Source organism: Apteryx mantelli, chromosome 2, assembly GCF_036417845.1.
Source record: "Apteryx mantelli isolate bAptMan1 chromosome 2, bAptMan1.hap1, whole genome shotgun sequence".
Classification (NCBI taxonomy): domain Eukaryota; kingdom Metazoa; phylum Chordata; class Aves; order Apterygiformes; family Apterygidae; genus Apteryx; species Apteryx mantelli.
The window spans coordinates 6,304,597-6,329,450 of NC_089979.1; the positions used below are offsets into that span (position 1 = coordinate 6,304,597).

Consider the following 24,854-nt stretch of genomic DNA (forward strand, 5'->3'; position numbering starts at 1 on the left):
TCCCAGATTTTTAGGTTGGATCAAGTGGTCATCTGTGTAACAGCATGTAATTCTTAATTCTTTCTGCTCAGGTATTACCAGATAAGAGTTGGACTGAAAATCCCATCCAGGATTCCCCACAGACTGTTTGCGACGATTGCGGGACAGACAGGTAAGGAAGTCCCTGAGGGATGTGGCATGACTGGAGGTGGGGAGAGAAAAAGTGGGAGTGTGTGTGTATGGCAGGAGGAATACCAGGATGGACCCTGTAAGTCCTTGTAGAATTTAAATTGCCCTTCCCTTTTTGGAGGAAGAAAAAAAGGGAGTGCAATATTAATGAGCTAGGAGCTTGGGTATTTCGTTTCTTGATTTTTACTTTTTACAATTGAAATATTCCAATTCATCAGTTTTGGTGCATTCAAGTTTCTCTTTCTTTGAATAAAAATGATTTTTCAATCTGGAAGTTTTTTCAGTTAACAAAGATAGAAAATACAAAAAAAAAAATCATCCGAGCAAAAAATCACAAATTAAAAATCTGACTAAAAATTCAGTTTGGGGGGAAGAAAAAGTAAGCCAAAGTATCTTTGATCTAGTCAGGTTCAGGAAACATTTTAATGTGAAAAATCCTCAAGGAGCAAAGAAAATTATTTTTCATCCAATCCTCAAGGGGCTAAGAAAACTATTTTTCATCCCATTCCAGTTTAAATCACCCTCGACATACCCCAAATCCCCTGAGCTGCTGGAGTTCCATTGTTCTCTGGAAATGTCCTCAATTTCTGGTAATTTCTGGCATAGACCATCTAGGACTAATGAAACACTGTCAGTGTGAAGATACCTAGAACTTTACTTTCTAGGAAAAAAAAAAAAGAAAGTTCCAACCCTATTCTGCACTGGAACAACAAATTACTCTATTATTCAAGGAACAGACTCAGCTATTTTCTTTATTTACTTTTTATCCAGGTCAGTGTTGCCTTCTTCCTAACATTTCCTCATGCCTGCAAAGCAAGGCAGTTTTTTTGGTTTGGAGGTCCTGTCTCCCATCACCCCTTCTCGCAGCCTTCCCCATGAAAACGTGAGCAGGAGAGAGGTGAAGACGGCACAGTGGTTGCAGGATTAGCAGCTGACTTGCCTAGTGCTAATGCAATCCAGGCAGGAGTCTAATAGCTTTATAGGGCTAACATCAAGACAGGGGGTATTTAAGCTGTTAAGGCTTTAAACAGTTTTTTTCCTTGGCTATCTTTGCAAGTACTTCCTAATTGATTTCATAGGCCTGTGAGCGAGCATCATCTAATGGCGCTGAACGTTAAGCCAGTCTGTAATGTTCTTTTTGTTCTTGTGCCGCTGATCTCTCTCAGGCTGGGGATAGATGGGGCAGGGAGTAATTAAACTGCTCTATGTGTTTCAATAAGACACCGCTGCCAAAGTAGTATTACTGTAAAATCAGAGTGTTATAAAATAGTGAATTATCTCCCACCTCACCAAAACGATGAATGCAAAATATGCAGGATTCATGAGTTTGGTTTAAAGGAAATGTTTTTAATCTTTTCCTTATCAGGTTGTTATCATCTATCAGAATGAAGAAATTCTTTATTTGAAAATAGTTATGTAAATTTATACACTACTATCTGCACATAAATGCAATAGTAAAATATATAAAACATGTAAATACATAAAATAAACAAGAGGTAGTGTTTCTCTTCCAGCGCATTTGGCTTTTTATTTTTATTAAATTTTGCAGGACTTACAGTAAAAGCATGGGAACTGATGGCATTAGTGAAGTTCAGCTTGCTTCCCACGAGGTGTTTTGAGCCGCAGAAGCAGAAAAGCTTAATTTTTGAGAATTCATCATAGGGGAAGCTAAAGCCTGTATCAGGCATTCCCATGGTATTTGCCAGCCACATCTGAATGACAAGGACTCTGTGCATGGGCAGGACAGATAGGCTGTGCAGGGAGCTCTGCCAGCCTACTACATTTTCCATGCATAGGGAGAAGAATGGGCTACGAGCCATTCCCCAGTTGAAGCAGGAGGAAGTTGTGGTGGGGACCACCAGTAGGCTCTGCGGTTTGCTTCATTAGGTCACAGGAGCTGCAGATTAGCTTGTGTTGACTCAGGCCATATGAACTTAAATAAACCATGTGGTGTGTATATACATTCTTGCATAAGTATATGTATATGTGTATCTATATCTATATACACAGATAATTTTTATTAATAGTCCTAAGCATTATTACTTTGGTGGGTTTCCTTAAAGACAAGAAGAGACTGGTGGTTGGCTGAGCTCCTCAGCAGTGCAACGGAAGGAGAGAAAGCGGTTGGTTACACAGAGTACTTAGGTTCTCTCGTACTGGTTCTTTAGCCCCTGAGGAACTTAGCGCCCTGTCTTTGAACAGACATCATGACTGATGAAGCCTGCTTCTGGCTTTAAAGAACAAATTATGCTCTCTGCTCTTCTTGTGCAGCTCGTAACAGCACATACTTCATCAGTCTCAGCATCGATTCTGCAGGGATGAGCTAACACAGATGTATCTTAAAGTCAAACTCTAGAAATGCCTTTCTGAGTGGATTTGTGGGACTCTTGTTTCTGGTGCTCCTCTGCAGCATGACTTGTTAAAATCACGGTGTGGTGATGTCCAGCTGGGGCATGCAGTGAGCTGAATCTGCCTGACTAAAGCACAAACAGCCAAAGGAGCCAGGAACGTGAACGCACCATCTCACAATAGCACATCTGTATAATTAGCTCCTTGGCTGAGTTGCTTTATGAGATGCTAAATGTCTTCCATAAGCTTTTAGGCTATCGTATAAATTCAGGGATAAGCATTTATAGGAGTTATGAATATGCAGTGATCTTATTCAGTGGTTTTCAGACTACGGACATGATGAAAGACCACAGGAGCTTATCTTTAAAGAACACCTATGAAGCCTTTTTATTTAACAGTTGGCCCATAAGCATATAAGATCTTGGGTCAGAACTGTGGGACAAATAATACTGGTCCAAAATAATTAGGACTATCTGTTGGTCTTTGATTTCTTACACCACCTAAAACAAAGTCCACCCAATTGTTACCACAGTTTTTATTCCAAAAAAATATACAAATCTGGGGGGGGGAGGTAAATCTCAAAAGCAAAATCTTCTGTAAAGATGCAGTATAACATCTGGTGTCTTGCATTATCAGGAGGCCCCTAGCATCTCAGACTCGCAGAATGGTATAGGTGAAGATTACTTAAGGAAGATTATATCTTTGGGGTAAATCTGAGGAGTATTATTACCTAGGCAGAAATCTTAGATTGAATTGCATTGGTGAAGCTGCCAGTGAAGCCAAATCTCAGGGAAAGTATAATTTTGAACTTCCTCTTCAGTGCGTTGCAGTAGTATGTACACCAGCTGGAGTCATTACTTTTTGGAGAGAGAATCATCCCTTATTAGTCAAATTTGCCATCAGGTTCCATTATAAGCTCTGTTTTTAGACCTGCTATGTCTCATTCTCATTCGCACTGCAACTATGGATAGCAGCTTGTCTGTTTAGCTTAAAGGTCAAGGAAAATTTTTTGGTAAATTTTCAGGAAAGACTATTTTGCATAACATATAATTAAAGAAATGACTTGGGACTTTTGATTGGTGTCCAAATTTCTTTTTTTTCCCCCCTTTTTTTATTCAAAGTGTAATATTGCCAATTTCCAAAACTTTTCAAATAGACATATATTTTTGAAAGGTTGTTCCGAAAATCTAATTGCAAGTAACAGGAAGTAATTAAGCAGAATTATTACCTGCCAGTCTGTTCTTTATTAGATTGTAACAGTGTTGCACCTAATTTTAGTCAGTTAAATTGGGTTATTGCCTAAGAGTGCTGAAAACCAAAGAGATTTAAGGAATTTTGCTGTTTTTTTCAGCTATCTGACGTAAGGCAGAGGGGGATGAGATGCAATATTTGTGCCAGACAAGTAAAAAAAAAAAAAAGTAGCTGTGACTGCCATTACACATTAGCTGTTTTGATTGGTGATGTAGAGATGTTTCCTGTACACAAAATTTGATGCTTTCCCATGAAATGGAATATCTGACATTATGCGATGAGAAAAAATTAACATGATTTAAATTGAGATGTACAAAAAGTCATGCAGAAGAGAATATCAGAGAAGGAAGAACATATTGCTTTAATGTGTGCCTGCATCTTGCTGCACCAGCTTATGCTCCTCTACAGTGAATACTTGCAAGTTATATTGCCTTTTCTATAAATTAAATTTTGAATCAGTACAAGTTATTTTGATTCTATAACTGCCTGGTACCTAAATCCTAATCTGAAGGGTCAGTTAACTTTCTGATATGTTCCCTAACTAACTAGTTGTTTTATGCCTGTCTTTAATAGATAATTAGTGAACCTAAGCTCACTATTGCTGTTCAGAAATCTCTAAGAAGTTCCCAGTGAAGGAATTTTACTTTGATATTTAAAGAAAATCTTTTCTTGTAAACTGCTTCTTAATGCAGTCAAAACAAGTATTTGCAGTTTGTTGCTCATTAGAGCAAGAAGAAACACACCATGACTTGTGGAACACTATGAAATTGCAGTCATTAGTTTCAATAACTTTTTGAAAGGTAATTTCTGCCTCCATTAAGTGAAGATAGGCTTACTGCTTTTGAAGCGTGAGAAAAGCAGGGGGAGGGTTTCATGTCTTGGCAAATATGTAGATTTGTTTTCAAAGCCTATTAAAGTAATCTGAAAAAGAAATATGCATTTTTAGATGTAAAATAAAGCTTTCCTGATAAATAAATATGAATTATATCTACAAGGGATCTTATTGTGAGAGTATTGTGAGTATTGAGGACGAATTGTTTTCAAAACCCCCATTACCTGTGAGATTGCGAGAGACAGTCAAAAATTTTAAGAATTGTCACTAATTGGCATTAACTCCCATGATCTTCTAAGAAGCAAAGAGGAAAGTTAAGGTAAACACAGAAAAAGACAAAAAGGAAGAAATCAAAGATATCTTCGATTGATGTGCTGTTTTTGTGTGCACATCTCACTTCGCTTCCAGTCCAGATCTTTTGTAATAGATCAAGGACTAAAGCTGAAAAGGCTTATTTGTCACCAGGAGATTTTCATAGCAGATACTGAAAAATATCATAACAGCATCCCAACCAAAACTGAGATACACTGAGCACAAATGGACCCCACTACTGTTATACCACAGTCAGGGTAGAAGGCCAGAACTGGGAAGGGCCTGAAAGCACCCAAAAAGGTCACAGGTCTCTTCCCCTGGGCAGTGAGTTTTAGACCTAAAATTTCATCTTCAGTGGCCACTTGAAGGTCTAGTAGAAAAGAAATCCACTTGCACAGATGCAGAGACCCAACAGGGTATATCTGCTGCCCGAGGCCAACAATAACCTTCAGTTTTGTGGTTAAATGGGCCATAGAGGTTTTCAGGCCTGCGGTGCTGGTGTGACTTAGAACTTCAGAGAGCTCCCTTCCCTTCCAGGTTTGCTTGCATGTCTCCGATTTCCCCACACAGTGATCCTTGCTTGTCTCGTTTATGGTATAATCTTGCAAGTCCTTTAACATCCACCACTGCCCTAAACATTGAGCAGTCATTTGCACAACCTCAACGGGTAAATGGCATCCAGATAACCGTGTTTCCTCCTGCACTGCACTGGTGAAAAAGTGTCTACCTGCTCCAAGTCAGGAGTCTGTTGGCATCAGTGAAGACAGATGTGGGAGCAGGAAATAATGTCTTTAACTGTTTTCGACTTTTTGGCATTGTGATGTCCTGTGCTTTACCTGGGGAATTTTATCAGCTGAAATAATGTTTGGGGTACGTGGAGTGTCAGCTGCACAGTAAGGTGACACAGCAAATGAATACTCGCTCACCTAAGTTCCTCAAGGCCAGAGCTATTTTCAGAAGTGAATTCCCAAATTGTAAAAGTATGTTGCAGAATTGGCAATGAAACACTGCAAAAAGAATAGTTTCTGTTTGTTTTAACAAAACATCAAGTATTTAAGAAAGCAAAGACAAAACTTTCAACTGATACTAAGTGGGTGAGCCGTTCCATCAGCTCACATTTTGGCATCTGTGAAAAATGTACCTTGGTTTATAGAGCAATACAGCGATAAGAGACTGCATTTCATTTATATTAGGACCTTTCATACAAGGAAATTAATAGGATATCTTGCTTTTTATCTTCACTGAATCTATGTATGTGTAGAGAGGCAGTTTTATGTAATTCCTTATATGAGGCTAATTGGAAATGTCAAAAGGCAAGGTTAAGATAAAGGATTCATCTTCGAAATGTGCAGCTTTATTCAAAAGTCAAACTGAGAGAGAAAACATTCTGAACTTTTTGATCAAGCAATTAAAAAATCTAAATATAAAATATGCTAAATATAATATCTCAAAACTAAAATAAGTCTCTTCAAACATTTAAATAGGAAAATGATGATGCATTGAAAGAGCTTGTGGCTGAAAAATGTTGTCTTGGCACTTTCAAATTCAGCTTATTTAGCGCAGTTGTAAAAATGGAAGTTCTCAACTCAGTACGCATCGATAAATGTGCCAGGTTCAACCCCATGTTAATTTTTTTGTAGTTTTTAGGTATGGCCTTGTAAAACTAAATAGATGTTTCCCCAAAGTCTTCAGAACCTAAATTTTCTGAAGTCAATAGCAATTTGGATTTTTTCAGTCTTTGTTTTTCTTCCAGCCTGAAATGCCAGCGTTTCAGTAGAAGGGGACTTCTGAAACTGAGATGTTGAGTGGGCAAACTAAATAGCTCATCACAGCTGAAAATCTGCAGTAAGATCTAATATCTTTTCTTCAGCGGGTGTCAAAAAGGATAAGTTGCATTAAAAAATGGATAGCTTGCAAAAAATCTTGAAAATCTTACCAATTAACTGGTACAAACTAGCAAATGACAATTTTATATAAATCATGGGGGGGAAAAATGTAGCTGGAATCCTATGCAGGAAACAACCCTGTTTCACCAGCAAATCTCCTTCAAGTCTGTTGTCAAAGCCAAAACCAGAATGGGTTTGGCTGAGCAGCTCATGGAAGCTATAAATTCCCATGAGGTGCAAGTACCTGCAAGGATGGTGTTGCAAAGTTAGTGGTAAGTTTAGATAAATGGTATTTTGTCTTTCTAGAGAAATAATTGAAAGAATGGAAAGTCTGTCCTGCATCTCTTGAATTCAGTGTGAATTTGGGACAGTATCTCATTTAGCTGGCAGCTATAACATCCACATATTTCCTTAGATAGGACATATGGGGAGGAACATACTTATCTTGACTAGGCCTCACTGAGCATCTGAGTTGAAAGACTCTTTGGCTCTAAATCATTAGTAGGCTTGTCCGATACTTGGATATTTGCATAGACCCAAAACTAAAACAAATCTCCTGAAACATTTAAATAGGAAAATTACGATACATTGAAAGCCCTTGTTGCTGAAAAATCTTGTCTTTGCACTTTTAAATGCTTTAAAGCTTTTTCATTGTCCTTTGCAATAAATCAGAGATTAGTACACAAATGCAGCTTGTTAATACTTCAGCATTAATGTGACTCTGCACACCTGTAGTGTGAAGATTTATAAACATGCTCAGTGCAAAATAATTTGAAAAATGCCTTTTGAATACTCTACTGTTCTATTTAAATGGTGTTGTTTTCAGAAACTGATCAAAAGTACTATTTTTTGATACTGACTTTTAATGCCTTTATGCCTTTGAAAAGACAGGTTAGAGCCTAAAAAGTAGATTTCCCATTTTTGGTTAAAGTGCTCCAGCTGCTAAGTAAAAGGAGTCCAAGCTGTTGTGCAGGTCCCCCTGGTGGGATGTGATTCAGACAAATGAGGTACATCTGGACTGGGTTACAACAGCTCTGATCTCTGCCAACTCTACAAAGAGTCATGGATGTCGATACTGTGTTGTATCAGGAGCTGAATATTGACCCTTGGATGGTCTGGGAGGTGAGCTGAGGTTTTTGGATGAATTTAGGGATGTGTTAAGAGAGTAGAGAAGGTGTGAATAATGGGTTTGTTCCTGGCTTGAGGAGGTGCCCATCTGAGATAAAAGCTGAAGGATAGAGGAGCTTTAAATTCCTAACTGAACTGTTGGCTCTTGCTTCCCTCACTTCTACCCATTGTGAGGTTTTCTGACACAATTGATGCTGATATTAATTTTAATGTCCGTGACATTAGGAAGCCTTTGCTTGGGGTTATTCTAGCCACTGTTAAAGAAAATTACTAAAATTTCAAAAAGGTGTTGTTTTGCATGGAGACTACAAGCATTTCTAAGCCTTTCTTTAAACACAGATGCTTTTTGATGGGGGATCATATGGCACTGTTCTGCTTGGCTAACCATTGCAGATGTGCCACAGAGACCGATGGCTTCTTGGGAGTACAGACCTTCAAGGTTTTTTGCATAGTTATGGACAGCCTTAAAACATCACCTTGCATAAATATGAGCACATCTTTGTTATGTGTACAGTGGATAGCTCAATAGGGACTTCCAGTGGTATCATCCAAAGGGATGAAGTAGTGTGCTTGGGGTCTGGAGGAACTGGCTCTGTGGCACTACTGCTGGCAAGTCTTGCCTCACCTCTTTGCCTCATGTTACACAGCTGCTTAGCGGAGGTGATGATGCTGATCTGTGTAAAATATCTTGAGATCTACAGAAGACAGTTGTACAAGAAGTAGATACTTAATAGTTAGAAAATATGTATATAATCTTTCTAGCTGCAGATAATGGTGGTTGTTCACAGAGGAGTGTGTCTTGTATTACTTCTATATTATATATTTTAAGCTTTCTTTAAAAATTTTTTTTACTAAGTTTTCTACACTATCAGCAAACTGTTGTCTTGTAATGATGTGTTAGGTTGTATTCTGAGAGCAGGGAATAAATCATTTGTAAGCTGAGCCATGACTGTGACACAGAAGCAGCCCTGGGAATCTGTGACTAAGGGTAGGAATCATCTTACCTAACTGCTGATATCTATATTGTGAATATCTCCACCTCAGCTAATCATCCAGGCTCCCTTTTTAGTCAGAGGAGAGAAATAGGTAATTTGAGGGAGTAATTCACTGTATCTATTTTAAGATGACTTGAATCAAATGTATTTCTTTCCATCTACTATAAAAGAAGCTGCAGGAGCTTCTGCAGAGAGCGATATCTCCATTGTGTTTGTACAAGACCTGGCACAAAAAGACATGATTGCAGTTTGCATCTTCATGTGTGCATGCAAATTAGGCAAGTAGTAATAAAAAGCAAAAAAGGTGACACAGTCAACAGTGCAAATTGCATCCATTTTAATCCCAGCAAATAATCAAAGGTGATAGCTTGATTCAGGATTTTGCATAATGTTTCAGCATGGTTTCTCAGTTTAAAAAAGAAGAAAAAGATAACTCTAATGTGAGAGCAACTTTCTTTTTCTCTTTTTTTGGATTCCATTCTGCCATTAACAGAAAAAAGGTTAAGTCTTCTACATAACTGGTCCCAGTGATTTCAGCAAGAATTATCCCTTGAAAATAATTGTGTGGTTTCCCTGTGAAACAGTTAAGCACCAGGGCAATGATCTAAAAGATGCATTCACATTTTCCTTCCAGAATGGCACAGTGATTTATTCATTGAAAATGAAATTGTGTAAGTGGTGTAGTTTTATTTATATTTTGCAAGCTTAAAACTATGCTTATATTTTCACCATGAATTTAATAGATGGACAAAGAATATACAAGGAAATAGAAATCAGACTTTAATTTTGGTGAAATAGGAATTGAATTTGAGGTTCAGCAAAGCATTCTGTGCTATTAGCATGTCTCTAGGTCATTGCTCAGTGGTCAGTAGCTCTGAAGCTTAACATTATATATTAGATGTGCCCATAAATTAGAAAAATGAGAGATTTTTCTGGGCATTCAAGTGTATGCATCGGCCTTGCAGAAGTATTTGTTTAATTTACAATTCCATTCAAGGAATGCTGGTTGGTTTAATTTCCCATTGATAATGCTGGCAGGGCCTGCGCTGAAAAACCTTGTGGCCTACAGATTCAAACATAGGCAACAGGACACACTGTACGTCCTTGTCTCTGTCTTATCTGTAAAATGATGGTACACCTTCAAAGAAACAATCTTACATAAAACTTTTTAGCTTTCCAACTGTCTAAGATAAATAACAGGAATCCAAATAGCTCGAGGGCTATACCCTCTAGCAAGTGACTCAAAAGCTTCAGTCAGTAGAAAAGTTATGTCCCAGGTAAAATAATGATGACACGACGAGAGAGAAATGTTCCAGTGGATTTGTTCGTGGATTCTTTTATGTCCAGAAAGGACCATTTTTATAGCTAGTCTGATACCCTCTGAACCTAAGCCATAAAATTTCAGCCACTGTCTTGTGCACAAAGTGCAATTCTGGTGTTTGAACTATAGCATATCTTTGTAGAAGGCTGTTGAATTCTAATTTTTGAGAGATTTCTTTGATTTCCACTTGAAAGAAAGAGTTAACCTTCTTTCTATGAATAACTTCTTATACTAAAAACAAGTGGAACATCTATTGTCTTTTTAGCAGTTGTAATCAGAGAGATTTGAGCACCTGATGCCTCCTTCACTTGTGTTTTTTGTTAGTCTTCACTTTTCCTGTGCTCTCCTTATTTCTGAAAGAAGCCAAGAAAATCAGATTCAGGAAAGTGTGAATTGTTATGACTGGCACAAGCAAAGAGTGTGGACTTGAATAAAACTATTTCAATTTTCTTTTTTTCAGCTGCCTTATTTACCTATTCAGTGTGAGAAGAAATAACTGAGTAAATAAATTGGTCCATTAAAGCTTAAGTTCTTTTGCTGGACTGAGATTGTACTCTAAGACCCTACATTTAATTTTCATGTGTAAGTTGCACAGAAGGGACATGTGTGATCATACAAAACTATCTCTGGAGTCAAAGCACTTTCTTGCTGCCAGCTGATGATATATATACTGTCCTTAAAGAAAGGTCTCATAGCACAGGTGCTCTCATATCTCTCAACTACCCATCTGTAGAGGGACCTTTCAGGCATCCTGTAGGCAGCATGTCCAGGAGTGTCTAGCATCCTACCTAAAGCCGTGCTAGCAGTGCACTGATCAGTCCTGGCACCTGGACCACATGTCCTGGTGAGAAACCTCCAGCTTTGTTTTAGACTCTGCTCACTGAAATCTGTTTGTATGGAGCGCAAATCTGGTTTGAAGGGCAGCCTTGAACTCTCCTCTAAATGCCACCTGCTCAGATCTCTAGGCCTCATCTTGCTATCTCTCTAGCAAGAACTGGAAAGGGAATCATTAGGAATCAAGAGAATTACAGTAATGTGAACTGGGGAACAAGACAGAAAGCTGAGGAAAATGACCTCAGGTTTCTGTAACGGGCTGAAGAACAGGAGCAAGAGTCAAACCTTCTTTTTCCTTCTTTAGACTTGCATTCTCTGCTAGCGTGGCGCCATATTTAGAGCCTGCAGATAATGTCCTATACTTTTCCACACTCAGAAACAATGTATGTGTATGTTTATTCATTTACTCTATTACTTTTTTTGCCTTGGATTTTATGCAAAATATTCACACCTCTGATGATGGTGAAGAGCAATGTGTACCTCGAAGGGGAACACTCTATATTCTCTTTGCACCTGCACAGACGATGAGAAAGCACTTGAGGTGGAGTATCAAACCAACTGGCTCAAATGGTGCATGCTTTTGGGGAGAAAGAACTTTTGGTTTTGTTTTGTTTGGTTTCCTTACTGCATCTAGGGTCATATAAATTTGAGTCTGCATTCATGTTCTTTGGCAGCATCACGGTACAAACAACTTCTTCCAGATTACGTGGAACCTCCAAATACAGCCTGATCTGTTAAGAGTAGACACTTGCTCTGGTGACTGCTGTAAAATCCTGTATACTAAAATCCTGACTGGTGACTTGAAGCTTGAAAACAGTTCTGTTGGCTTGAATGGGTCCTGCTCATTTATTAGATAAACACCTGCTTAAAGGTTTGCTACACTTGGGGTATATGTTAAGAAAACTCCTGATTTCAGCTGCATTTAAATTACATAGCTGGTGGCATAAGAATATATGGTACAACAGTATGCATTCTATAGAAACCAACAAAGTTCAATATTACAGAGTTTGCTTTTACAGACAGGTGGTAAAAATCCACTTTATACAGCAGATACCATGTAATTTAGTCTTCCCCTTGCACACATGTGGATGAAGTCATAACGTGCATTCAAAATATGCTGCCTTGGCACTCTCCACTGGTAAGATAGTAAACTCCCTGAAACTGGACTGTGTCCATTTAAATGTACCTTCAAGGACTGCATGCAAATAGGAAGTAAATAAGAGTGGTCAACTCGCTACATCTTTCTGTGTCAGAGAAGAAAGTGATAAGGTTTCTCCAGCCACTATGGGCCATAACTTTTTACTCTAGTATCGCAGACTATAACTTTGAGAAATCTGATTCACAAGAGTATTTTATAAATGGCATGAATGATGTGTCAGGAATAAAGAAATGCACATTTTGAAAAAGAGCATATAACTGAAGGATGGTGTAGTAACTTCTTTTTTTCTTCTTAGAACAAGAAAGGAAAAGTAACACAAATTACCTAAAAGGTAGCCATGAAACACAATATCCTTTAAGAATAAGACTAAAGCTTTCTCATTACACTAGAAGAAAGTCATGAAATTCCATTATTCATACAGTTATTCAGTTCGGTGAAAATTTTTCTAGCATTTATTGCTTTTATAAAGAAACTCCATTGAAAGTGTAGTGTAGAGAAGATTCTTGTGTTACTGTTATTTCACTTGATTAAAAAATAAATAAAACAAAACCAAAAAGAAAGTATGGCAAACATGGATGGTAACCAATGGACCAGAGTTTCAGGCAGGGAGTACCAGAAGCAAAAGCTCAGGGCGGAGCCTAACTGAGGCAAGAAACCCTGAGTGTTTGCAGCAGTGGGTTTTGTTGATGTTATAAGTGTTCCTGTGTGACATACGGTAACTGGAGGATCTGAGGACCTAGGAGGACTTGCTGGTCCTATACACCTATGATTGCTGGGCTCTTTTTTCCCAGCTCTGATCTTGAGCAAATCATCCTCCCTCTGTTTTAGTTTCCACACGTGTGCAATGGGGTTAATTATACCTGTATCATAAGGGTATTGTGAGACTTAATTACTTGAATAAAGAGCTTTGAGATTCTTGGATATGTGACAGTGTAGTAGAGCAGAGAATTATTTATGGTCTTGAAACTTTGTATGTTTGGTTCACATTTTAGAGAGTAATATACTGGTTCCAAAGAGGGAAGTGTCTGACCTACTATTTCTGCCATGCACTGAGTAATGAGCTGCAATAATAACAGTAATCTCGGAGTCTGTTAATGTAATTAAAACTGCTGACTCCTTTCTAGGTGGGAGGTTTTTGAATGCAGCTCATGTCCTAAATGGAAGTGTGCTTCAACATCATCATAGCTGCTGAATCATGTCCAAAAGTAGGAGGATAATTCTGCTCCCCCACCTCTACACATTAACCTGCTGGAAATAATTCATATTCATTTGGAAAATCTGAAGCAGTGGATCACCAACCTCTGCTTTTTACGATCTGAATACAGCCACTGTTCCTGTGATATCATCAGTCCCACAGTCCTGCACAGCCAGAAACAAGGGTTAGTTTGGTGAAGGGTGTTGGCCCCAACTACTCCAGTATAGATGGCATAGTAACAGGGTGTAGGAGTGCTGGTCAAGCTATTTGTGTGTGTGTGTCTATCATCTGCTCTTTTCTTAGGTGCAGAGGAAAATAGAATGCTGCTTCTCTTAGACACCAGTCAAAACCATCATCAATTCACCTCAACTCCAATGTGGGGGACTCCTCTCATCAGGGTGTCTGGTGCCTTGGTGGTGTGTGATGGACACTTCTGCATCCAGGGCCATGAGGGGAATCATACGTTGAGCTCGGAACTGAATGGAGAGCTTCCCCTGAGCTCGGGCTGTCACCCCACCCCAGCAGACTGTAGTACCTCATTTGCTTCATGACCCTCCATGCCCACCAAATATTGGAGTTGAAGGGACTCTGTGGATGCATGACATGCTGGGAATATGAAATGGGGACCAGCTGAGACAAGTGTGCAGTTAAGGACTAGTCAGATGGAAGGTGATTTAAGCTGCAAACAGCAAAAAGCAATTTTTTCCCTCCAGCTTTGCTGCATCCCTTCTGATCATTGCCTGGGTAGCATAATATATGAAGCCAACTACTTCCTCAGTGGAAATTTTCTCTTTAATGCCTTCTTCACCTTAGGTCTGCTTTCAGGCAGATGACATCTTTCTGTTGACTGGGCAATGTTCTGACGGTCTCTGAAAAACTTAAGTTAGGTGCCTGTTGTGTATATGGAGATGGAGAAAGATGCATATTTAAGTGTTCAGACGATATAGAGAAAATAAGTTGAAAATGCAAGGAAAAATAACTATTTCATTTTAAACAGCTCAAAAACATTGATTAATAACTTCTGGTATTTGTTCATTAATAACTACTAGGTTTTGGCACTTCTGTGTGGCACTTTCCATCTGCACATCTCAGCATGCCTTATTGTTGTGAGTTAACTCAGCTTCGCAGCCAAGTTCTTGCGAGGTAAACAAGGGCTTATGTCTGTGTAATACAGCGTGAAACCATATCGAAGATCTCTAGCCTAGCTTTGATCCGGTACATTTATGTGACCTAGTACAACATCTTCCTTAAACGAGTTCATGTCCTGAGAGCCGTGTATTTGTGCTGAATATTTCTTCCTCAGCAAATTCTACATTATTTATCCTGCCTCTTGTTCTGAAGGTAGTTTGCTCACCATCATCTTAAGGCTATTTGCACCACTCTCTGTTGTGCAGTTGTTGGTATCATGCCATTCTTCTTTATCCTCATTTTTTCAGAGGAACACACTGAGCCCATTGCTCAAATCCAGAAGCAGCTCAGCAGCAGAACCAGGAACAGAGAGATAGCTGGGACTAGAGCTGCACAAAATTTCCATACTGCATAAGTCTGCCAGACTTGTTTGGCAGGTTGGCTCATATTCACAGAAAAGAACTCCAAAGCTCCACACAGATGCAGGTCAAAAAATCTTTGTTTTTTGCCTGCAAGCAGTCCCAGGAGCTGGAAAACAGTATAATTGGAGGTCAGGTATCATTCATGGAAATAGTGGAAGGTACTGAGTGAGGCTTTTTATGAAATTCTATCTGAACTTTCTCTCCTCCCATTGAATATTATGAGATTTACCAACAGTAACAGTGCGTTGGTCAAGGTTAAGGCCCCATGCAAGGCCAGCCTACTGTTGTGTGGAGAATAGTTCCAGTCATTGTGACTAACATAATCTCATTATTTCCTGGATTTCTGTTTACGTCTATAATCTGTTGTCTCTCATTTTACACTTTGACTGGAAACTCTACAACAGCGAATACCACTTGAGTATCCGGTTTGAGTTTAGCATGTGTATCTACAGTTTCTACCATAGCCCTGGTAGATTTGAATCCTCTCTTGCATCCCTATTTGCAGGTTCTGACATTGGACTTCAACCCACATGCTCAAGAGGAGGAAAGGGAGTTCCTCACATAATCTTAGCAATAATTAACTTGAGCAATCTTAGATTAAATAGCCTAAGATGATAATGCAAGTTTCCTTGATAGGTAACACTGGAAGGAGTTCATTCCACATGTCTGATGGACAACTTTAGGTTACAGTGAGTTTCTCCTATTAGGTTACAAGTGAGTTTCTCTTATTAGGTGTTGATTTCTCTCCACTGACTACAAAATATCAACTCAGATTAGTTGTCTGCCTTTTCTATGACTAGAGCGGGACATGACAGATCCCACACTAAATATCTTATTCAAAGCCAGTGTGCAACTGAATGGCAGCCTGGGCATGATGTGGATCTAGGGATCTTTATCAGTAGTTTTTGCTCTAAGAAGTATATGGAAATTAGGATTTGGGTTGTCACCATGTGACCTACTGAGAAATATCAAGGTTTAATTTACTTCTTTTTAAGTAGTGGGAAGTAGTGTGTTAATTGCAATCAATCACTAGTAAAGTAGGAATTAAATTTGTGGAGAATGAAAAATCTCTTCTTGTCCAAAAACACGATAAGGATCCCTGTGGTACTTGACATGTTAACGCTTGATTGAAAATACGCTCATCAGAACCCAGAGTCTCAAGGTTTGGATTAGAAGAGATTACAAAGGACTGCTGAGAGGATTCAAGGAATTAACATGCACTGTTGTGCTAGTGTCACACACAGGAAACAGAAGCAGAGTTTTGGACTTCTATAGTGAATTTCTTTTTTTCATGGGTTATAATAGGCTGGGTTTTTTTTGTGAATTGGGTTTTAGATTTTAATAAAACCAAATAAAATTGCAAATTATTGTACCTTTTGATTTCCAGTAATAGAAGTTTCTACAATAGTAGGAAGAAGGGAAGAGAACAGGGAGTCTAGATTGATGTTGATCTGTGAGACCTAGCTTCTATTTCCCACTCTGCAACAGGCTTCCTCTCCAATGTTAAGCAAGCCACTTAGATTCAGATCTTCAAAGTCACTTAAGAACCTGATTTCCATTGGCTTAGATTGGATACTTCTGAGGAGACAGGCCCAAGCCATCCTGTGCCTCAGCTTCCCACCTGTAAAGTGGGTATGAACAGTATCTGCTATTAGCATTGCAAGTGATAGATAAGAAAGTGAAGAACTCATACTGGATAGATGTGGTGACAGGCATAAAAATGTTCGTATGATGGATAGCTTCTATGCAATTCAAACAACGTTGAATACTTTTGTGTCATATCAGCTGGATTTAATCCAGAACGTTGCTCACTGTTTGCATTGCACAGTGCCTGCTTTTGGCAGCAGTTTGCTGTGACAGGAAATTTAGTGACTGCACACAATGAAGTAAACTCTTTGAACAGTGTCAGCTGGAGATCCTTTTCATCCATTTATTGATGTCCTTTGGGATAAAGAGGGAAGTCCCTAAAATGTACTTTTTTTTTTAGTTTGGGTAGCCAGCTCTTTCCCTAGACTGAAAGGAAAGTTATTTAATGTTGTTTGTCCTTTTAATCACGAGCGAAAAGGAACCAACAGGAGTTATCTGGAACTTCACCTTCATTTACATAATTGCTATGTGGAATGGGAAATTGGCTTATGCAAGGGAGGAATCTGAGGCTTATTAATGACGATCACCTTCAGAAGAGAGCACGGTCCCTGACACAGCGCTCAGGTGTTGGAGGCAGTCGGAAGGGACATGTTTCACAATAGCTAGCCAATTAAAGAAAACACAAGTGAATGGAATTGAATTCAGTGCTTGCCTATGTCAGTGAGGTTGCTTGTCTGGTGATTGCAAACAAAAGCTGGATGACTATAATAATACAATGAAGCAAGATGGTGAATACAAGCTCAGATAAGCATGGGGAAGAGGTACTGCTCTTTCATACGGTGCGTGCATCACAGGCTGCGTATGTGTTTCATAGGCTGAGCTGTGATGGGACATGTGATCATGGGTAAAGGGATAAAAAATCCCTCCCTGTTCTTTAAACCTTTATGACTATCAGCAGCCTGGGAAAGAGTGGAAGGCAAATATTTGAGGCAGCCAGTCTATTCCCTGCACAGAACTTTGATTGCATTCACTTAGGCTTCTTGATCCAAGCGGTTGACCCATCACTAGGAGAAAGGTAATTTTAGTAGTGGACTGTACAAACAGGAAATTATCAAATCCCAACTAATTTCTCTAAAGGAGTCCAAGAAGGAACTATGCCTCCATGAGGATTAGTCGTAGGGCTCGCACTTCATAATCCACTGAAAAAGCTTGTTCTCCTTTGTCCCAAACCGTGTAGTGAAGACAACTTCTTTTGATATTGCTCCAGTTTCTGCAAAGGACCAGACAACATAGTTTGGATGGACCTGAGAAGTATCCTTAATTTAAAGTATGAGAAGGTTGAGATAATGAAACGAAAAGCTAAAATATAGGTAACAGGTGTGACTGGATCAGTTAAGCAAAGTGTACCCTCTTTTTCACCTGGTTATCAGGGACTTCTTGTTGTTACAAGTTTTGTGATAACTTGAGTGCGAGGTAGACCTCAATATATGGCTGCTGCTGAAAGAGATCAGTGAGAAGGGGAAAGCCATCCTCAGCTCTGAAGAGGTCAGCAGTATAGACAGCCTTATGAAACATCTTAGAAGATTATTGCAGTGAGGAAACAAAAAGCATTATTCTTAAAGACTGCAGGGCTGAGTTGAAAAACCATCTCCTTTTCAAACATTTTGAGAGTTCCCAGAAATGACCCACTCGTAAAAGATATGACATTGTTCTAATACAGGAATAACACTGCTGAACTTAAAAAAGAGCTGCCATTCCAGAGGTGCTGACCCAGCTTTAGAAGAAATTTTGCTTTAAATTGGCACACTTACACTTCCTTTTCTGATGAACAGGTTATTTTCTGAAAAAAAATTATCTGAGGTCATATTACAATTGTATAGGAAAACTGATTGAATTTGAGTAATGTCAGCAAGAAAAATGTAGAAATTAGAACAATGTCAACAAGACACTAAAGAAATATTTACCAAGTGTTGATGTTAGTGTCCTTTAAATTATTCATTTGGTTGTATAAATTAAGATTCAGTCAGTTGCTGAGATCTAATTCTGGCTGATTTAGACACAGTTTCTGCAGGAGTCATTCCTGAAGAGCACCTTCTGGCCCTTACCCTTTGCAGAACTTTAGTTGCAATAAAAGTTCCAAAGAAAAAGAGAGCTTTTTTTTTTTTTTTTTTCATTTCAGTGCTAATTTACATAACTGTCCACTTTTTCAAAAGTCCTGAGCTTCCAGCAAACACCTCTGGCTACAGAAAGGTCAACTGGCTGCACAGCACTTCAGAGAATCAGGCTACTTTGTATTTGCCCAGATTTGAATAAAGGAGAAGTTTTGGTGAATGAATGTGTATTAATGCTCCACCTTTTAGAATATGGGACTAGAATTTTAATCCAATCACATGTGATACTGTTCTATCAGAGGAAAAATCTCTGATCAAGCTGGAACAGGAGTTTCTGGCTTCAAGTCCAATGCTGAGGTTACTGGATTAACGTTTGTGCCGTGGTTTTATTTTGTCCTTCTCACTTCTGCATTTTTCATAATAAATAAAGGAGGAGCACAACCTCTCCACAAAATACCAGTTAAATACATATCTGACTGCATATGTCTTTTACTTCAAGCTGATTTTGCTAAGAGGTTTTCACAATACAGCCCATCTTAGCTTTTCAAAGATAAGTTTATTCCAGCTCTGGCCAGTGTTAAGAGATTGGCCCACAAACTGATAAAGAGTTGCATCATGATGGAGTTCACGAATAGCTATCTGGAGAAGTTGCAGCTACTGTCTTTTTGACTGACATGTTAAGCCTCTTTGCTTCTGTTTCCTTACTCAAACCTAGCTGTCCAGATGGAAGTGTGATTTGAAATGTAAAGTAGACTTGTGGTAGACAGTGCAAGAGGAAGATACCTGGTTTCAGTGCACAGAAGAAAATAAGAGAAGCCACAGAGGAAGAGTAGTATGGCAGGGAAAGGGAACCACTGAATAGCAATTGTAGTTCCCAAAGTGTTTTGCAAGAGAGGTTATAACAGCTAAGTATTAACTACTGCATGGAAATCTTGTTCATGCTGTATGGGTAGTCTTTGCAGATCTGGGTATCTTTAGCTGCTAAGCTTCTCCAACTCGTGACTGATTTTCTACACCTCTACTATAAACTAACAAATTCTAAGTCTGGCCTCTGAATTCAACCTTTTAGACAGCAAGAGAACAATGGGGTATCCAGGGATGCTGAAGTAACAAACATAAACTTAATCAAAGGAATGCTTTTTTCAAGACAGCATGTCTCTGAAACTTGCTGACAACAAATACTACTGAATTCAGTAACAGTGGACATAGGGGCATAAGTATATTCAGATATCTCAACAGGAAAGTAAAAAGCAAAGAGAACTAATGGACCACTTGTGAATCCCCAAAGAAAACTAGCTGCTAGTGGAACCTTAAGGAAGCAACTGGATGTCTAGTATTGTATTCTGTGTCTTTTCCCATAAGACAGAAGTGAAAGTTCAAACAGCTGATGCATTAAGGTGTTTCTAATAGTGATGATTTAGTCCTGTGAAGCCTATGACTATCATTCCTTCCCTCATTTTTTCGCCTTATGATAACTTATGATGGTTTTCTACCATTTCTCCTGAAGGTTCTTGCCAAGCCCATTTTGGATGCTTTCCAATTTCTCCTCAGTTTTTCTTTCTTTCTTTCTTTCTTTTTTTTTTGCCTGTATGAAAAGTTCCCATCAAGTCTTTAACTTTCCTCTATTAATTTTAAATAAGAACAAGCCAGCTCTTAGTCTTTTCCCCATAATTCATATCAACAGACTCTTATACGATTTCCCATAGCTCTCATTTTCAAGGACAACTATCCTTACAAGGACATGGGCATGTGGAAAAGCTTCATGCAAAATGAACAGTATTTTTTTTTCTTCCTCTTAATATCTGTAGAACAATCTTAAACTAAATCACTGTTCCCTGGGTAATGGAAACCAACATCCAGTTTGTTTCCAGCATTTATAAAAGCATTGAAGAAAGGGAAAGGATTTTGTTTCAACAAGTTTTGTTTTTTTCTCCCCTATTTTATAGGTAGGATTATTTTTCTAGTTATTCCAGCACATTTTTTTTAGGTGGGATCTTCAGTATTTCTTCTTCTCTAAGGCTTTTCTGCAACTGAAATCCAAAGGAACAATATACTTATTTGTTCTTTCTCTTTATTAAAGTGTAGGAAAAAGTGTACTTTAATAAAGTAGCAGAAATGATGGGTTGTTCCCAAAGTTATGTCACTTGAATATATACTACTTACTTTCTTATTTTTAGGGAAAGAGTTTAATAGCTAGAAAGGGAGGTGTAAATAGCTGCAACACAGGCCTGACCTGTTGTCTTCTGTGAACTTTTAAGAAGTGCTAACACCTCCAGGAGAAGACCCCATTGAGCTTCTAGGTCCAAGAGTCTGAGATTCACATCTTGCAAATCATGTGTCCTGAGTACTGCCAGAAGCATTGGTGCTGATTCAGCTAACATCAGGTAGATGTGTTTACCTTCATGGACTACACTTGGGATTGCTAGTTCCAAAATAATTAGGATTGTTGATGGATAAGTTTAAAGGATGAAGGAAAAGAGCCCAAAACTTCTGAAGTCATTAGAAAAACTTGCAAGTATGATTGTCACTAGATGAAAGATATCCAGAGAAATATTTACACAATTTAGCTATTGCAGTGGCTCATGCAAAGTCCCAGGTCCATCAAGTACTTCTCAGTCAGGTTAAATATGACAGCTGATAGCACTGTGATAAGTATTTTAATGAAACTCAGAGCTCAAAATGGCAGCTGCTATTGTGTTAGATGGTAGATACACATACACACAACAAAATCATTACTCTATTCCCTATGAAAATAAACTGGTTGTAGAAGAGAGAAAGTGAAGGATAAATTAATGTGTGGAAACTGAGGCATAAAGAAGCTTCATGATTTACCTCAAAAAACGGTGATAGCTTTGGGAATCCAGATCTCTTGAGTGCTGTCTAGATATAAGTGTAGCCACATACCTGTAGAACATAATGTGCCTAATAAAACTGCTTGGCAGTTGTATTATATAAAATTTCCTTCAAACTACATGTGAGTTTGTTTCCCGTTTCAGCCATTGATCCTCTTGAACAAGTTATTATAACTTCATGCAAGTTCACTGTCTATCTGATAACACTTTCAGCATCCTTATTTGTCTTGTAGAGATGAACACATTTTAAATTTTGAGTCTAGTGAAGATTATATGAGATTTTTTTGGATAGACAGAATTTGGCCTATTTCAGCTGGTAAGTCTTAGATGGGTTTTCCTGAGGAAGGCAAATAGGATTAGATTCAGGACCCTTAGTCTTATAATGATTAGTCCTTTTAGGAGCTTATTGCAGGACCATGATATATATGCAAAGACAGATTGTGCAGGAAGAGATAACAGATTCTCTTTTTGAATGACCCTTAATGCAAACGGGAGGCAATGAATAACCTTACCAGAAACCAGTCCAAAGAACAGCTAATGATACTCTTGGCACATCATGAGCAGAGGGAACATTAATGTGGTTTAATGAAATTCCAGACAGAAAGCCAAGTGGCTTGTGCCTGACATGCATTGACAAAGCATGATCGGCCTCTTGCTGGTTTATGTTGCTGTGTGATCCAGATGAAGCTGCAGGATTTCAATTGAGATAATGGGCATAATTAAAAAGCAAGAAAAAGAAAAAAAGAAAAGCAGCGGCAGAGGTTGATGGAATCTAATTGGAGAAGCAAATGAATAAGAAAAAAAATATTTTGTTTTTGTGCAGTTTAGCAATTAAAGCACTAATAAGACAAGAGCTGGCTGACTTAGGACAGGAGAATCTTTTGCCTCAGCTAGATGAGAGGATTCAAAATATCTGCTCAAGCAATGCTTAAAACATGTAGAACATAACAGAGTGCATTTTTAGTCTTCCATTAAGCTTATGGCTTATATTGAAATGGTTCCTCTTACAGATCAGCAATCTGCTATGCTTTAGAAGCTACTTCATAGTCACATTGTTTTTATTCTGAACAGAAACTGCTTTCCAGCAAATGGAACTGCAATTTTGTGTGTGTGTGTGTGTGTGTGTGTGTGTGTTAACATTTATATGGATTTTTCATTCATTTAGCCTCTTTAATAAGCAGACAACATCACCCTTATACAGTTTTGCTCGAATATTTAAGTGCCATCTGTCCGCATCAAGGGTTCTGATGAAATTTGTGTTTGCTATTTATTTTACACTGAGATCTTAGGGACTAACTCTTAGTCTAGCAGATTAGATTTATTATTACCTTTGTGATTAGACTATCACAAAATGTGTTTGTGTATTTAATTCACAGTAACTTATCATCTGAGTCCAGTGCAGTTGGCCATAATGGTGGAGATGAAAGTTTGATGAATGTAAGGCCCCCATCCATCACCTGCTTGAACAGTAGGCATGAAATGGTACCATAACAGCCCATTAGGGGAAAGTTGTATTCCCAATCTGTACCACTGATCAGAGGAGCTGAAACTGTTACAGCCCCAGCTAGGAAATCTTGACTTTCCAGTTCGACTTAAAAATCATGATTTTTAGCTCAGGAGTGTTCTGATTGAGTTCCTGGTGTTTTGATGAGATGATGGCAGCTATACTATGCCAGCAGTGGAGAATAACAGGTGGGTCAGTAAAGGAAGGTGTATAGCTTCTGTGTTTCTCATCTCTGACTTCCAGCTATCACTTGTTATACGTAGGGCTTTGGCACGTGACTAGGAGGCACATGCACACTCAGAGAGAGTGAAAAAAATGCACCTGATTTGGGGAAATTAGTTCCAATGATGCCTACACATTCAAGATCTCTAAGGTTGAGGGTAGCGAGCACGCGGGCTAAGATCCAAATTGCCAATGAGACACATGCACAGATCGTGATACTCATAAATTCAGTCTTATTTCACAGAAGTAAAATACAGGAATGTACAAAGATGCATATTTTATTATAGGGTTCCTTAAAAGATAGTTGCTGGTAATATAGGATTTCTACTACAAACAAAGAATCATATCTTTAGTCAGTCCTTTGTTAATTTAGTAACTCTCAATCTTATCAAATAGGGGATATATCCTCAGGGATTCCTCTGACAAAAGGGTCTCCCAGAATCTGGAAGATTATCCAGTTACAATTTAAAGAAACTTGCAGCGGGGATGACTGGCTAGAGATAGAAGTCTTGGAGAGCATTAGGAAAAGTGTGAGAGAGTGTGTGTGTGTGTGTGAGAGAGAGAGAGAGAGAGAGAGAGAGAGAGAGAGCTTCACTTTCTCCTGTGAGTAAAGTGAGGAGAATTATACCTGTCCCTAAGTTTCATGGTGAGTGGAGTCAAGGTCCCTGGTGTCAGGTCTGGACCTGCTTGCTTTCCTTCCTTTCTTCTTCTACTTCTCTCTCTCTCTCTCTTGCTATGTGCAGACCCCATGTTTATACAAAAAACTTACATTGGTTCTTATGGAGTTTTTTTAGATCTACACGTGTTAACAAAAACGGGCTCTTAGCTTAAAAGCTCTGTTTGTGGCAGTGTGTGGGGGGCTCCTGGACTGAGCCAGGGGAGCGGGAGGTGGCTGCTTCTCCTGCGAACAAAAGGGAGGCTCCAGAGAGCCCTTACCTTGGAAATCCCACCCAGAGCAGGACCATCAGGAGCTAACAGCAGCGCTTCCTAGCTCTTTCTAGGTACTGGGAGGAGTCCACAGAAGGAGACTGTGTGATCATGCCTGGAAGAAGAATTGCACTATCATGCATTCCCATCCCTTGCAGACCATAGGTTTTGCCACCCCTGAGCGGCACTGGAGAGTGTCCAATTGATCCAGAAGCATTTGAGACTGACCACTCATCAAGCCCATTTGCTCTTTTTTTCTGCCTACAGCTCCTGCTGGACTCACCCTTAGGCATGGCTGGGCAAACCTTACTGTTTAACCCTTGCAGCTTGGGCTCTGACCCGCTGCTTGTCAGCGTGGCTGTGAGTCCGTGGATTGCCTGGGGGCATGCAGTGTTACACACCGTTCTTTCATTCCCTTTTTGTTCCTTTGCCCTTAGTGAGTTTGCACGTCTTTGTATTTCTTCCAACCCAACCTTTTGCAAAGAAATGTGTCTGTGATCCTATATAAACAAGTTCTGCTGTTTCGGATGGTGTTGGAAGAGATTGTTCTCTGAAGACAATGCCTTGATGTTTATGTCCAGCTATAAGTTTTCTTCATCGCAGGGTCCTAGGGATGAACCTCTATTGCTTACTATATGCTATATGCTTTTATCTAGGCAAAAACATTTTGT

At 39.0% G+C, this 24,854-nt stretch overlaps 1 protein-coding gene across 1 annotated transcript in view; it reads left to right on the top strand.

The window, feature by feature from the left end:
• Positions 1-24,854, top strand: part of FAM135B (family with sequence similarity 135 member B) — a 138,520-nt gene that overhangs the window by 28,666 nt on the left and 85,000 nt on the right. Inside the window, exon 2 of the mRNA XM_067292266.1 lies at positions 72-151. Coding sequence (XP_067148367.1) covers positions 72-151 — 80 coding nt within the window. The remainder of the gene's footprint in view (positions 1-71; positions 152-24,854) is intronic.